This window comes from Archocentrus centrarchus, chromosome 16 (genome assembly GCF_007364275.1).
Source record: "Archocentrus centrarchus isolate MPI-CPG fArcCen1 chromosome 16, fArcCen1, whole genome shotgun sequence".
Classification (NCBI taxonomy): domain Eukaryota; kingdom Metazoa; phylum Chordata; class Actinopteri; order Cichliformes; family Cichlidae; genus Archocentrus; species Archocentrus centrarchus.
In genome coordinates, this window is record NC_044361.1 from 24,129,670 (window position 1) to 24,145,862 (window position 16,193).

Consider the following 16,193-nt stretch of genomic DNA (forward strand, 5'->3'; position numbering starts at 1 on the left):
ATTTTAGGTGCAAGGATATTAATAATAATAATTATAATAATAATATAAAAACAATAAGAAGAAAAACAGACAAATAATAGAGTGCCTTAATGTTACTGCATTGGTGCACCCAACAAAGAAAAATGGACTGTCTATTCTGTGCAAAAAACAAACTATACAGTAAATACAGCAAATTAAAAATCTAACGATAAGGCAAAATATGTAATTTAACTTAATAGATTTATTGGTGATTAATTAATGTAATAGAAAACGTTTTTTCTTAATACAGCCAGCATGAAATATTTCCAGTCAACATTTACAGTGTACCAGTATCTTGAAATCCAACATATTCATGCAAAAAACATCTAATAAATCATATTCAGCACCATTTTCCAGTTTAATTGAAAACAGCTTTACACTGCCAAAGAAAATGTGATTTTAAACCTCAGCTGACTGTTCAAAGAAATCTTGAAAAAATCTACAAATATGAAATACACTATACAAAACTCATTCTCAAAGAATAAATCAATTACAAATTATTCTTTCAAAGCATTATAATTACATGATAATTACATATATGTTTAACAGGCTTGATATAAGGGAATGCATACAAGTTGTGCAGCTTTAAATTTCCGGCTGATGAAATATTCTAGCCACTATTTTTTCTTTGAAAGTGAAAAGACATTTTTCTTTCATATTCTTACAAAGGACAGTTATTAAGTGAGCAGTGTCTGTCGTGGTCAACCACAAAACAAAAACACTGGTACGTTTGCCAGGAAGACTCACCGGTTAAGTCTAATCTGAACTTTCACACTTACTGTAACACTTTTGTACCATTTATCATTATACCTGAAGCAGAATGTGTGTCTCTCCTCACGACAAGATAAGAAGCCAATTTTGTTCCAATTGTACAATTCAGCATCCCTGTGTATTATGCGACACTGAATTCTGGACAGTGGAATAAACCTATGTCTCAAATGTAAAGGACATGTTCTATAGATAAAATATAAACAAAAAAATATATATTTTTGTCATTAGTGAAAAAAATCATTTCATTCAGAAAGACTGATCTGCAGCCCATATGAGGTTTATGTTAGTAAATTAACTTTCAGACAATGTAAGAATTTTATGAGGTTGCTTTTAATGCTTTCAATGTCAACATTTGGTCCATGTTTGTTAGTTAATTCTTTGCATTGTGGACAACTGCGGTACAAAAAAAAAAAAAAAAAAAAAGAGAGGAAAAGAAAAACAAGTAACCAAAGAGAAAAGTCCAACATTTAAATTGTCTACTGTGCGAGGAAATGATGGGAATATCACTGAGGATTCCATCAAGGAACCTTTAAGTGCTTGACCCAGAATCTCAACCCTGAAAAAAGACCTAATGAATTTGTGCCAAAAAAAATGCATATCATATTCTGCTTGTTTTTTGTGTGTGTGTGTGTGTGTTTCAGACTGCATTTCTTGTCATGCAGTTGACCTACTGACTTTGTTACAGATAGAGTTTTTGTATGCTGGAGAATCTTGAGTAGTCCTTAATGTCTGCTACTGTACAATGTGCATCAAATGGAGGCATTTCAACTGTGCCCTAGAGGACATGCGTGTATGCTGTAGGCTGAAGGAAACTCCCTCAAATGTTGAGGATGTTTTGTTTCCTTCAATTCACTCTGGTATGGGGAAAAAAAATAAAAAATCACTCTCCTGTTAACCCAAATATGTCATTACCACCCCAGGTTCCCCTTCCTCATTGTCTGTAGTGCCTTTTGGTTTTACTCCAAGCCTATAAAGGAACGAATGGACACCCTCCTCCACTTCCGTCTTAGCAGAGTTATATTTTCCAACCTTCAACCTGCTCCCGAAGCACTGCTTTAACAGGAGCTGGTCTGGAGGTTGCTCTCAGTGAGGATGGAGGTAATGGTGGAAGGGTCGTAAAGGCTGTCGTCATCATCTGAGCTGAGAGCGGATGAATCCAAAGTTGGGCGCATTGCTGCCTGAGTTTTCCTCCTGTGAGACATAATTATCATTATCAGTAACTACAGTGGGGGGGAAAAATTGTAAGTTTGCTCTCTTACAAATAAATGAACAACCTCTCTCTTTTTTTTTTTTTGATAGCTTTATTTTAATGGAGAGAGACAGAATATCAACCAAAAATCCAGAAAAATCACATTACATTAAAGTTATGATTTGATTTGCTTCTCATTGAGTGAACTAAGTAATTGATCCTCTACAACCCAGCCAGAATTCTGGCTCCCACAGATTGCCTGTGTGCCCACGTGACACATACTGTAGATACCAACTCACCACAGATAATCCTGAGCTCAACTTGTTATGTGTGTAAAACACACCTGTCCACAGAATCAATTTCTTCCATTCCAACCTCTCAACCACCGTGGGCAAAACCAAAGAGCTGTCAAAGGTCGTCAGGGACAAGACTGTAGACCTGCACAGAGCTAGAAGCTAGAAGGGGCTACAAGACCATCAACAAGAAGCTTGGTGAGAAGGTGCCAACTGTTGGTGCGATTATTTGGAAATGGAAGAAATATAAAATGACCATCAATCACCCTTGGTCTGGAGCTCCATGCAAGATCTTTCCTCACATGGGTGAGGACGGTCATCAGAAATATGGTGGATCAGCCTAAAACTACATGGGAGGAGCCTGTTATTGATCTGAAGGCAAAGTTAGGACCATAGTAACCAAGAACAGAATTAGCAACACTCTTTAATGGACTGACATTCTGCATCACCCACAAGGTCCCCCTGCACATGAAGGCCCATGTACAGGCCCGTCTTAGGTTTGCCAGTCAACATTTAATTGATTCAGAAAAGGCTTGGGAAAAAGTGCCGTGGTCAGATGAAACCAAGGTCAAGTTCTTTGACATCAACTTGACCCACCGTGTTTGGAAGAAGAGAAATGCTGAGCATGACCCAAAGAAAACCATCCCCACAGTCAAGCCTGGAGGTGGAAACATTATGCGTCTGGGCTGTTTTTCTGCTAAGGGTACAGGACGACTTCACTGCATTGAGAAGCCAGTGGCCAGGGCCATGAACCTCCTTCCCTCAGCCAGAACACTGAAGATGGGTCATGGTCGGGTCTTCCAGCATGACAATAACCCAAAATATACTGCCAGGAAAACAAAGAAGTGGCTAAAGAAGAAGCATGTAAGGTCATGGAGTGGCCTATCCAGTCTCCAGACCTCAGTCTTATAGAAAATCTGTGAAGGGAGCTGAAGCTTTGAGTGGCCAAGCGGTAGCCAAGAATTTAGAAAGTTCTTATAAAGAGGAGTGAGCCAGAATCCCTCCTGAGATGAGTGCAAACCTGGAGCGCAACTACAAGAAATGTCTTACTGCTGTGCTTCCCAACAAGGGTTTCTCCACCAACTACTAAGTCATGTTTTGCTTGGGGATCAAATACTTATTTCACTCAATGACATGCAAATCAATTTATAATTTTTATGTAATAAGTTTTTTTTTTCTAGATTTTTGGTTGATATTCTGTCTTATGTGTTATGTGTAAGTGAACCAACTGAAAAATTTAGCAGGGGATCAAATAATTATTAACCCCCCCCCCCCCCCACACACACACACACACACACTGTATATTCACAAAGTAAGCTGCTATCAAGGATTTAAACATTTTCCTTATCAAATCTATCTACACAAGTACAACTGTGGCCAGATGTTTACATACATCATCGTGGACATGGATGATTTTATCCTTTTAATGATTTCTTTGAACTGGGTGGACAAGTTTGAAATTATTTGGGTTTTCACTAATCCACACAGGGTCAAAATTATACATATAGGTTCAAATATATATACATACACCCCCACTAATATTTTGCTAAATGCCCTGCAGCAAGTTGTACCTCCATCAGATACTTTTGGTAGTTATCAACAAGCTTCTGTTATAATTCTGGCTGGATATTTGACCACTCTTTTGGCAGAATTGTTAAGAATTAATTTAAATTATAGTTGGTTTTCTGTAACTTTTAAGCATGGCCCACAAATTTCAAACAGGATTGAGGTCGGGGTTTTGGGAATGCCATTCCAGAAACTTAATGTTATCCTGCTTTATCCATTCCAAAAACCAGTGTGTGTGTTTGGGATCATTGTCCTGCTTGAAAACCCAACTGTATCCAAGGTTCAAGTGTCTAGCTGTTGACATACATGACAGTTGGTACAGTGTTCCAACCAAGCATAACACTTTTTTCCAGAAGACATTGGCTTGTCCATGTGGGTGGCTGCAAAATTCAGCTGAGCTTGAAGGTACCAATTTTGGAGCAGGGGCTTTTTTCTTCTTTCTTTCTTTCAGCATCCTCTCTGTCCATGGCAATGTAACGCTTGCTTCACTGTGGACAGTGATACTGGTGTTCCAGCAGTTTCCAAGTAGTGTCAGGCTTGAGCCTTGGTGGTTCCTGGGTTGTTCCTCTCATTCAAGGGTGACAGTTTGAGTCTTCTTCCAGACCTTGGCAAAGCGGTGACACATCCAATAAATTGTATTTATAGCTGTTTGAACTGATGATCCTGACATATATACCTGACTGAAACTCTTCAAATAAGCAATTCATCTGGAGATGATCCGTTAGCTGTTTTACTCATTCAAGAATTTTTGACATAAAAGGAACATTGGAGATTGATCTATAATTAGCTAAGACAGCTGGGCCAAGTGATGGCTTTTTAAGTAATGGCTTAATTGCTGCCACCGTAAAAGCCTGTGGCACATAACCAATTAATAAAGATAGACTGATCATATTTAAGATCGAAGCATTAATTAACAGTAGGACTTCTTCGAGCAGTTTTGTAGGAATGGGGTCTATTTATATATGTGAGCCTGTATATGCTTTTGACCCTATGTGGATTAGAGAGTTAAATTATTAGGATTAATTCAAACTTGTGCACCCAATTCTTGTTTTTTTAAAGTAATTAAAGATGTATGTTGTACAATCACTCCACCCTGGAAAAAAAACAATTCAAAGAAATCATTAAAAGCTCCAAATTACTGTGACATTCATGCCCACGATGAGTGTATGTAATCACCCTTAAAGTGGTTGTCATAGCCCTCCCTCTGCTGGTAATATGAGGGAACAACATGCAAGTCCTTGGAACTTGTTCGAAGACATTTGCAATTTAATTTCCCCTGTGGTACACGAGTAATGTACCATTTTACTTTAATGAAATACACGATTCACATGTGGGTGATTGCTGGAATGTTTTACATCACACTGTGTAATGCTGCACCTCAGGGAGGTTGTGTGAATCATTTCCAGGTGTCTGTATTGGTGTGTCACAGCTAAAGAATCTGGATTCACTGATTATTACATCACTTACACACAGCTTTCTTCATTCTGTGACGTACGTAGGAGGAGAGGGTGTCTCTCTCATTCACACACACACACACACACACACCACACACACACAAACACACACACACACACACACACACACACACACCACACACACACACACACACACACACTGCTGTAATAATCTGGCTGCCAGGGAGGGTCTTGCATAATCACTACCAAAAGCTCACAGTGAGTAACAAATTAGAAGGTTGGGACAGGAAAAGGAAGCACTTACTTAAGCTCAGTTTCCAGTGCTGTGACTCTGGCCTGCAGAGCCTCTTTCAGCTCCATCTGTTCCTCCAGGTCTCTCTGAGCTTTTCTTCTCAGTCCGTCTAACCTTTCCAGCTCTGTCTCTCCTTCATCCACCTGCCTCTTCAGAGCCTTCACTCTCAGTGCAAGCTGCAGCACCAATACAGATTTAATGTTTGATGTATTCCCTTTTCTGTGAGTGCATTTCTATATTTATATTCGGCACATGGTAAACGTTTATACCTGGTCTCTCTGTTCAGTGTGTGTTTGTCTCTCCTCATCCAGTGTCATATTGAGGTCTTTCAGTTTCCTCTCCAAACGGCGTTGTGTTGCCAACACAGCGTTCTTCTCTCTATACATCAGCAAAAGAAAACATGTAAAATACTTAGCAGTTACCGAGAAAAGCCACTTGCCAGCTCACTTGTTACAAGTTCCAACTAAAAAAAAATGATTCAATCACTTACGTAAAATTGATTGACCTAGAAACCCTACACTGTTAAACCTCCTAATTTTTTAAATTAGATATTTTCAGGCATAAATTCAAGCACTTTGCCATCCAGTCTGTCTTTAAAAACATTTATGAGAAAATTCTAAAGAGCTCACTGAATTGTGTATGTGACCCACTGCTTTTGTCCACATAGTGTAAGTGAAAGATGAGGGCTTTCCTGTGATTTTGGCTACATTAATCACTGTCATAGACTGCATGACTTGCTGAACAGTCAGAGGATGAGTGAGGTGTGCCTGTTGCAGGATAACAGATTTTATGACAAGTGTTTTTTTGGAAAAGATTTTTGAAAAAGCCCCCCCCCCCAAAAAAAACCCAAAAAAAACAAAAAACAAAAACCAAAGGGAAAAACCCACAACCTCTAGTCTAGTGTTATTGTCAAACAAACGCTGCAAAAAATCTGTTTGAGAGTAAAGATCTACATGAGTGCTGTAGTCGGCTGTTTTCATTGCACCTTTCCTCACTACGTAGGCGTTCTTCCAGCTCCTGAATCTTGTTTTCCAGCTGGGAGACTCCCGCAGAGGAGCGTGACTGACCCTCCATGTCAGCCACTCGACTCCTCAGCTCCTTCAGCTGCAGGGAAAGACATGGGCAAACAGCTCTTAAAAAATACTCTAGAGTGGAGCCACAGCAGCACGTGCATGTTGGACTTTAACCTAAAGGTTTTATTTCTAATTAAATAGAGAATAAAGAGGAGTGAAATTATAGTTGGTGAGTGTTAACAAACACAAATTTGGTGCATGCGCACATACATGTCTCTCCATTGCATTCTTATCCAGCTCCAGGTCTGCTTTGAGGATCTCTCCTGCATGAGCTCAGAGCGGAGCTGATCAATCTGGTCCTGCTCGAGCCACTCGCTCCGTCAGCGATCAATCTGGTCTCTGCTCCGAGCACTCGCTCCGTCAGCATGTCCACGCTGCTTCTCCTCCTCCACCTCCAACTCCAAACGCTTCAGTTTGTCCTGAGCGAAACAAGAAGAGATCGGTTTAATTAGCTGCTCAGAGGAGAGAATGCTAAAAAAAAAAAAAAACCCACACACTAACAAATACATCAAATTACTCATGTTTATTATAATTATCAGATTCATTATATTGTAATAGAGCACATAAACAGCAGACAAGTCACCATGCTACTCTTGATTTATAAATGTAAGTAATACATGTGCAGGCTGTCACACAGGCAGTGTATGCAGAGCACAACTAGTAAAAGCTGTGAGTACAGTAGCCATGGTTTACACTCCCAAATGGTTTATTCTCCCAAAGCAGGAAGAGAGCAGATGAGCCTCTTACCTCCAGGATGCGGATTTCTCGGGTTTTCTCACTGTGGCTGTTTTTGCTGGCCTCCAGCTCTCCCTCCAAGTGGCGCAGTCTGTTGGTGAGAAGCTCTTTATCCAGCTGGTGGTTGTCTCTCTCCTCACATGCAAGAAGCAGCTCCTTCTTCTGTCGTGATATCTAGTTAGATTGATCGTAATATAGAGAAACAGAAATGTCACACTCATGCAAGAGAAAGCTGAATTAAACCATTGATCTCATACATAGGGGAGGCCATGCTGTCATGGTTTGGGTCAATTCCCTTTGGAGTGAACAGTCATTTTGCAGCATGCAGGGGCCAAGGCCTTAATCAGACACTTATCATAGTTTTTCTCTTTAATTTATCATCTGTCTGTACATGAAGACAATGAGCCAAGCATGCATCAAAAACTACTACTCAAAATGTTAAAAACACAAATACTTAAATCACTGGGACACACCTCTTCCTCCATTTTCCTTATATTTATCTGGCTTCGTTCCAGCTCAGACTGAGCATCATTTCCATGACGCTGCGCCTCCTGCATTTCCTTGCGTGCTCTCTCTTTCTGTTCATCCAGCTGAACCCTGAGAGCCTGCGCTTCCTCTCTTAACGACATGTTTACAGACTCATTCTGACGGGGACGGAGGCAGACAAGACAAAACAGAAACAGAATGAATTTTTGTGCTGTGTGCAGTGAGGACAAACAAGGACACACAAACTTATCATTTGTACAGGTATATAAACGGTCTCTCCTTCTTACTTCTTTGTTGAGTTTCTCTAGAGCTCTCCTGCTGTCGTTTGGTGTCCTCCAGCTGGCTGATGGTCTGTCTGAGTGTCTCCTTGTCCTTTTCTGAATCCTCCAGATGCTGGCTGAGTTCACGGTGCTCCTGGCTCAGTCTGGAGGCTTTCCTCTTAGCCTCATCAAGCTCAGATCTCAGGCCTCTCACCTCAGTGTGGAGGGCGAGCTCTGCCTCTGAGCTCTCTGTAGCATTGCTCTGCAGCTGAGCCTGAGCAAACCACACAGGACATCCAAATAAGCCTGAACGGGAACAGTTTACAGGGCAACACTGAGCTGGATGGTGCTGTTATTGAGGATGCAACCTTACCTCTAATCTTGAGATTTTCTCTTTGAGACGAGTGTTGGCCTCCTTCTGCTCCAGCTGGGCATCTTGGAGTGAGTTCATGTCCAGGTGAGCTCTGTTTAGCTGTGTTTTACTGCTGTCCAATTCCTCTTCAGTCAGTGAGAGCTTCTTTTTGAGCTGGGTAACTTCACTCAGTGCCTCATTAAACTTCTGCTCCAGCTCTGAGATTGTTGCTGGGTCTGGCAGCTATAGGAAGGAAATCACCAAATATTCTCTTAATATAAGAATTAAAACTTTTGAACCAACTAGTCATTCAAACACATACTTTTAATACCAAAACTACTTGACCAAGCTAGCTAGTTTATATGATCCATTTCCTGCTGTAAGATCAGACATACCCGTTTATTTTCTCTTGTGCCTTAGCGAAGTCCTCTTTGGCCTTCTGTAACTGGTCCTTCAGCCTGTTAATCTCATACTTCAGTTCAGCCTCTTGGTTCTGGTGAGATTTCTTTAAGGAGATGACCTCCATGACCTTTTTGTCAAACTCTACCCGCAATTTCTCTACCTCAGACTTGGCCTTCTGCCAATCAGCTTTGGACTGCTGGAGCTCCTAAACAGAAATGTAACAAAATGCCTCATTTTTGTTAAACAGGTTATTCAGCAGTGTCTTAGTGGTTAGGTGTAGTGTTAGTTTACTGCACCTGGTTGAGACTTTGTGTGTGGCTGGGATCTGGTATTTGTTGTTTGACAGAGTTCATTTTCTCTTGGAGTTCCTTTAGCTCTTCCTCAAATTCTTCTTTCTCCAGACGGGTTTGCAGGAGCCTGAGAAATGTGCACGTGCATCTGATCTTAACCAATCGTTCCATCCATAATTATTTTAAGCATGCTTTGTTATCTGATCAAAAGCAGTCGGAATTTATGAGTGAATCATGACAAGTGATCATAATTTACTTTGGTGTCAGCGAGCTAATAAGAGATTTCATCTTTAAGCGAAGACAAAATAAATCAATTTCCTGCTATGACATTACAGTCAGATATTCAAAGGAAAAATCTACAGTAATTTTTTACTAAACACACACAAACAAGACCATCCACACCACTCTTCATGCCAAAATCTAATTTACACATTTTTTTCTCTGTAGAGCTTGTTATATATTATGTAAAAGGGGCAGCACTGGTTAGCACTGTTCGACTCCACCTTGGTCCGGGCTTTCTGTGTGGAGTTTGCATGTTCTGCCTGTGTTTGTGTGGGTTTTCTCCAGGTACTCCGGTTTCCTCCCGTAGTCCAAAGACATGCAGTTAAAGGGGTTCGATTAATTGGTGATTCTAAACTGACCATAGGCGTGAATGGTTGTCTATCTTTTTGTGTTGGCCCTGCGACAGGCTGGCGACCTGTACAGGGTGTACCCTGTCTCTCACCCTATGACAGCTGTGATAGGCAAGTATCTAATCAGCCAATCACTTGGCAGCAACTTAGTGCATTTAAGCATGTTGACATGATCAAGATGACCTGCTGAGGTTCAATCTGAGCATCAGAATGGGGAAGGAAGGTGATTTAAGGGGCTAGCAAGACGTACCTAATAAAGTGTCCACTGAGCGTATCTGCCTCAGGTAAAGGACTCATATTTGATTTTGGAGTTAACTGTCCCTTTAATTGTTTCTGCTGACATATCATGTTTACAGTAACTGAGCCCACTGTACAGACACAATGATGAACGTAAAAGTAGAATTTCCTGAAGCTCCAGTCTGTGATTGGCATTCAGCATCACGTGTGTTAAACCAAACTACAATCATCTACGTTCAAACTGGAAGCAGAATGAATATGATCCATATTTGATTGTGAGTCATACAAACACTTGGATTTGGGCTAAAAATCATGAACTACATGAATGGAGTGTGAATGGCCTTGACACTATACAGACAGTTGTTAGCACAGTTCACCACACCTACAGTATATTTGTATATCTAAAACACAAACGCTGTTTAGTTTGTGACTCTCACTGTGTTTCAGGGTGGCTGGGTGGCTCTCTGACAGAGAGGGTGAGAAACATTTACCAGGTAGAATGAGAGAGAAAGAATGGAAACACATTAGTAAAGAGAGTGCAAAGGAAAACACGAAAAGATGGTGACCAGATGAACACTGGAAATCTCAAAGCCAGGTCAGTAATGATGAATAAACTCTGAACGATGCGACTGTTAAATCTGAATGTACTGAGACTCACTCTTGCTTAGTTGTTCGAAGCTCATCTCTGGTAGAGTGAAACTGCTCCATCCAGTGGCTGCTCTCATCTCGACAGTCCTCCAACTGCTGCTGAAGGGAGCGAACTGATGCATTTACACGCAAGCGCTCGGCCTCAATTCCTGCATGAGACTTAAGTAGGAGACAGAAAAATTGATACCACCTGTCATCTCTCTTTCACAGGGTGTCTGTAAAATCACTCTACTTGCAAGTTATTTGAACAGCTTTTCTTTCAAACATTCAAAAAAAATTTGACAGATGCTGCACTTAGGATGAGCACGCTCACCGCACTTACAGCTTCATGCTGCAGATGCTCTTAGTCAGGAAAGCTTTCGTCGCAGTACTTGGAAAGGCTGTTCAAATAAAATCAGTCCTTTTCTACTGATGGGGTGGAATTTCATGGGATGGAAATGAAAGAAGCTAAGGACATCACAATTGTCTGAGTCAATTGCACCGTATAGCATGTAATATTACAGTAGTACTTAACATGCTGTGAACTTAACCATATAATCAATCTACAGGGCTTTGAGCTGTAAAAATGTCTACATGTAAAAATGATAAATTGACACTGTAAAAGAATAAAATCATTCCTAATGTTCTCTAGAAAACTGTACAACAGCCTCCTTTTTGTAACAGGTGAACACACCTGTCCGGACATAAGAGTCCACATATATTTCTGTATTATACCTTCTTGCTGCTTCAAGAACCAGGGTGATGTGCAGAACTGTAGAGGGATAAAGCTGATTGAGCTATACTGTGAATATATAGAAAAGAGTGGTTGAAGCTAGGTTAAGAAGAGAGGTGATGATCAGCGAGCAGCAGTGTGGCTTCATGCCGAGAAAGAGCGCTACAAATACGATATGGAGACGGGCAGAAGAAGCTGCACTGTGTGGATCAAGAGAAAGCATTTGATTCCAAGAGAGAAATTGTGGTACTGTATGAGGAAGTCAGGAGTGGCAGAGAAGTTATGTGAGGCTTGTGCAGGACATGCACGAGGACAGCAAGACTATGGTAAAGTGTATGGTAGGAATGACATATGGGTTGAAGGTGGGTGTGGGATTACATCAGGGATCTGCTCTGAGCCCCCTTCTTGTTTGTAATGGCGATGGACAGGTTAACAGATGAAGTCAGTCAGGAGTCTCCGTGGACTATGATTTTTGCAAATGACACTGTGATCTGTAGTTAGAGTAGGGAGCAGGTGGAAGAGGGCCTGGAGGGGTGGAGGTACGCAGCAGAGAGAGGAGGAATGAAAGTCAGCAGAAGCAAGACAGAATACATGTGTGTGAATGAGAGGGGACAGATAGGAAGGTGAACATGCAAAGACTAGAGATAGTGAAAGTAGATGAATTTCAATAGCTGGGGTCAACCATCCAAAGCAATGGACAGCGCACAAGAGAGGTGAAGAAGAGTGCAGGCAGGGTGGAGTGGCTGGAGACAAGTGTCAGGGGTGATTTGTGACAGAAGGAGATGCTAAACATAGGGCCAGATGGAGCAGATGATCCACTGTAGTAACCCCTAAAGGGAGGAACATTTTTTGCTGCTGTTTCTTAGATTCAAAGTGTACATATTATTTATTAATGTCATTTGCAATTCTTTAATGCAACTTTATTTTATCACAATGTTTATATAGATTTTTTCCACGACCTCGCATTATAAGGCCTTCACTATGGGCTGTGGTACTTTTACTTTTCACAGTGTTAGTTTTATTGTAGATTACACAATTTCTATTCTTTATCCTGCTGCTGCTGCAACACTGTAATTTCCAAGATCAATAAAGTAACCTATTTATCTATCTACATGTCAACTGTTACTGTGATCAGCTGAGTATTGTGAGCAGTGCACACCTGAGACACCTGCTCCATGCTGCTGCGGAGCTTCTCCATATCAGCACTGTACTGCTCTCGCAGCGCCTCGATCTCTCTGTCATGTGTTGCCACCTCTTCCTTCAAAGCGCCCTTCAAAGCTGTAAGCTCCCTCTCTCTTTGTCGCAGAGTCTCCTCCAGCTTCTTCTTCAGCTGGCAGAACTCCATCAGCTGTGCCTGACATGACACCAGGTCCTGCAGACACAAGAGAAATACAGTATTAACCTGATACTGACGACAACTCAGTCATCAAAATTTTCCAACAGAAAGCTAATCTTGGGTTTAACAGTGAAGGGTTTTTTTTCACCCTGCAAAAATGAAGCTTCACAATAACGTAAGATTGTTTCTACTAAAGCTTTAAGTTTCAATTTATTTAAAATGAACCAATAACGAGGTGAGAAAAACTGTCCCGGTGCGCATGCATGTTTGTTTGTGTGTAAGTGATACCGTCTTGTTGCTGTTCTCTCTTCTCAGCTCATCTTGAAACTCAGCCAGCTGGTCCTCCATTTCTCTGACCCGCTTCTCAGCGTTCTCCCTATCCATACGCAACTGAGTCAACCTGCGAGGAAACAAGGATAAACACATGCCTGTGAGGGATTCTTTGAATGTGACCGACACACTTGTTTGTTTTTGTGTGTATGTTGCTGTGTCCTCACTCTGATTGTGTTTCATTTAATTCTTTTTTCCTTCCGGTCCAGCATCTCCTGGAGTTGCAGACTTTCATCCAGACACCTCTCCAGCTCAGCTTTCAGAGCAGGATCAGAATTGCTAACAGAGTCCTAGGCGCGGGCAGACATGATGAATAAAAGAGCGGTGAAACATAACACTCTCTGTTCTGCTGCCGTAAACAATGGGCTTTTAAGAAATGTTGAAGCAGGGTTGCATTTGCCCACCAATCACTATGCATAAGAGATTAAGTTTATAAAGAGCTATTAGAGATTAAGCCCTGCCCAGCTTCCTTAAGACAACATATAATGGGTAATTATTTAAGTTAGATTATTTTTTTTGTGTGCACCTCTGACCCGACCAGAGCTTAAGGGATTAATCTGAGGATTAATCTGAAGCACACTCCAAGCTAAGGATCCCCGAGTCCTCCTGGTAAGATTGTTTAAAAAGGCACAAAAACTCATTTTCTCAGTTGATTTGGTTGGTGGAGTTGCTGCTCTCATTCAAGAAGAGTGGCTTAAGTGTTTATGTGTAGCACTAGATGTGATCCGTGTAATTAGAACTGAGTTCCTTTGGTAGGCTGCTCTGAATGTTAACATCTTCTGGAGGCTGATTTGAGAAAAACTTGCTGGGTCTTACAAGACACTGAAACTAAACACTAGCACACAGTTTCCACTTATACCAACAGAAGATTATGACTAAAATAAGATTCAAGTTGATATTATGGTTCAATTTGTCCCATGTATAAATAAAATAATTAAATTTATCAGCACATATAATTTTAACACTTCTGAAGTTTCAGTTCAAATGTAATTTGATGTATGCAGTGCCAGTTTACAGCAACAGCTGGCTGAAGGTGCTTTATATTGTACTGTAACGGCCTTACAATATTAGAGAGAAAACCCCAACAATCAGATGATTCTCTTTGAGCAAGCACTTAGCAACGTTTGGGAGCAAGAACTCCCTTTTAACACAAAGAAAACTCCAGTAAAACCAGGCTCAGGGAGGGGCAGCCATCTGCTCTGAACGGGTGGAGGGTGAGGGGAAAAAAAGAGCAGACAAAAGTGTTGTTATAAATATCAATATCTCTACCTCACTTCTTTCTCTCTGCTCCACTTACCTTCCTTTCTTCCAGCAGTGCAATTTGTAGTTCAGTCACCTTTTCTTCAAGCTTCCGTTTCTCACTTATCCACTCCTGCCTCAGGTTTTGTTTGGGCTATCAACAAAGTGGACATCCATGTAAACTGTCTCTTCAGTAAACAGCAGAAGAAAAGAAAATACTTCTCATAGAACTTTATACTTTCAAAACAAGCAAACCTTTAGGTTCTGAATCCTCTGAAAGATGAGCTTTACTTTGTGCCTGATAATAACATCGGTCTCACTGCTCCTGTGGAAAGGCAAAACTGGTCAAATGACACATTTACGCACATGTAACCATTTGCTTTTTCCCACTATTTTATTGAGCCAACTCAATGTGTGCAAAAGTAGCAACGGGAAGATAAAGTGGAAGTCTGTACCCTTGTCTCAGGATGTTGTATACAGTCTGCATGGCCTGCTCCTCTTCACTGCTCAGCTCTGCACTCTGACCCTGGTCCAGCAAAAGGTCAGGGGTCACCTTAAGACATAGATCAGAAAACTACTCTTGCACTTTTGCCTGCGTTGTGGTGGGTGTAGCTCATTGAAAATCTAATTTAATATCCAACCACAAAAGACTGAATTCTTACTTGTGCCTCAGTCAGATTTCGCTGTGGTGGCTCCACTGAAGTCCACTGATTCGCTGAGTGTCCTGGAACTTTGAAAGTGCCCTGGCTGCGGCCCAAGCTGCTGTGAGTTGAGGATGCAGGCAAGGTGTAGGGGTTGGCCGTGGTGGGAGGAGATGCAGCTCTTGGATGTTGCTGTGGAGGAGAAAGTCCTCTCTGCTGGCCTCCAGCATTAACACCACCAAACCTGTTTATTAGCCTGTTGACAGACGTCTGTCTCTTATTATGGTCTAGATCATATTGCTGAGGAGGGGGTTCAGGACTGTCCCTCACTGATCCCAGTGACCTGTTAAGCCCTGACTGATAAGAACCGTGCCACATATTTCTTTCAGTGCCCCCCTCTCTATCACTGACATGCCATCCCTGCTCTCCATCTCCCTTACTCCAAGTCCTGCATCCAGATTCCCATAACTACCAGACTTCCCATCCCCTGGTGGTCTAGACAGCTGAAAATCTTCACTATCAGCCCGTCCATCCCTGTCAAGCAGCGACCCATGCGACTGAGCTCTACGTAGTGGCCCTCCCTGCTCTCCTCCTCCTACATGATCTCCCTCTATTCCTGGGTCTGCCTTCTCTCTCTTCCGGGGAAGGCTATTATGGCCAGGAGAGTACTGGGTCTTTATCTGAACCCCATACGAATCTCCTTTCTTTCCATCCTTCAGGACCACATATGGATGGCCATCAATACCTTGCACCCTGACTGCTACACCATATTTAGAAGCAGTTTGAGACTTGGTCTTGGGCTGGGTGACAGGCTGCACGCCACCATTCTCGTAGAGATCATTAATGAAGCGGATCTGGACAACCATAGTCCACTGGGGTCTTCCGATCTGAAGATGGTGTGGTCATGCTGGCGACAACAAGCAGAATAAGAGGAAGAAGAAAGAGGAGGAAATAAGTTGTGGTCGGTTATATTTGCGTAATTTAAAAAATTAACTTTGGATTTGAGATTTATTGTACTGTGCAATGTCTTAAGCCAGCCCTCATTTCTTTAGATTTTTCTTCCAAGGAGACAGTCTTGTAATTTTTTAAAAGTGGCCTTGAACAAAAGCTCTCCAGGCTTTATGACCCGAGAGCTGCATCTGACCCTTCAGTTGAGCCATCTACTGTTCGCCAAAGCCTCATCACAAATAGTTTCAGTGAAAGGGTGGCTTTCAAGAAGCCATTCTTGAAGGGAGGGGAAAGGGAAGGGAATCAGGGAGAAAAGGCTGAGGTATGC

General features: G+C 41.7%; 1 protein-coding gene across 1 annotated transcript; it reads right to left on the reverse strand.

The window, feature by feature from the left end:
* Positions 1-229: 229 nt before the first annotated feature.
* cgna (cingulin a) lies at positions 230-15,823 on the reverse strand. The gene is given in 24 exon segments (XM_030749169.1): positions 230-1,980; positions 5,557-5,720; positions 5,814-5,922; positions 6,530-6,648; positions 6,828-6,865; positions 6,868-7,036; positions 7,365-7,526; positions 7,826-7,996; positions 8,126-8,150; positions 8,152-8,372; positions 8,472-8,693; positions 8,842-9,057; positions 9,149-9,269; positions 10,670-10,818; positions 12,531-12,743; positions 12,996-13,107; positions 13,205-13,233; positions 13,235-13,327; positions 14,335-14,430; positions 14,532-14,601; positions 14,732-14,829; positions 14,939-15,348; positions 15,351-15,777; positions 15,779-15,823. Coding segments are annotated over 24 exon segments (3,615 nt in total). The 3' UTR covers positions 230-1,844.
* Between the last annotated feature and the right edge of the window lie 370 nt (positions 15,824-16,193).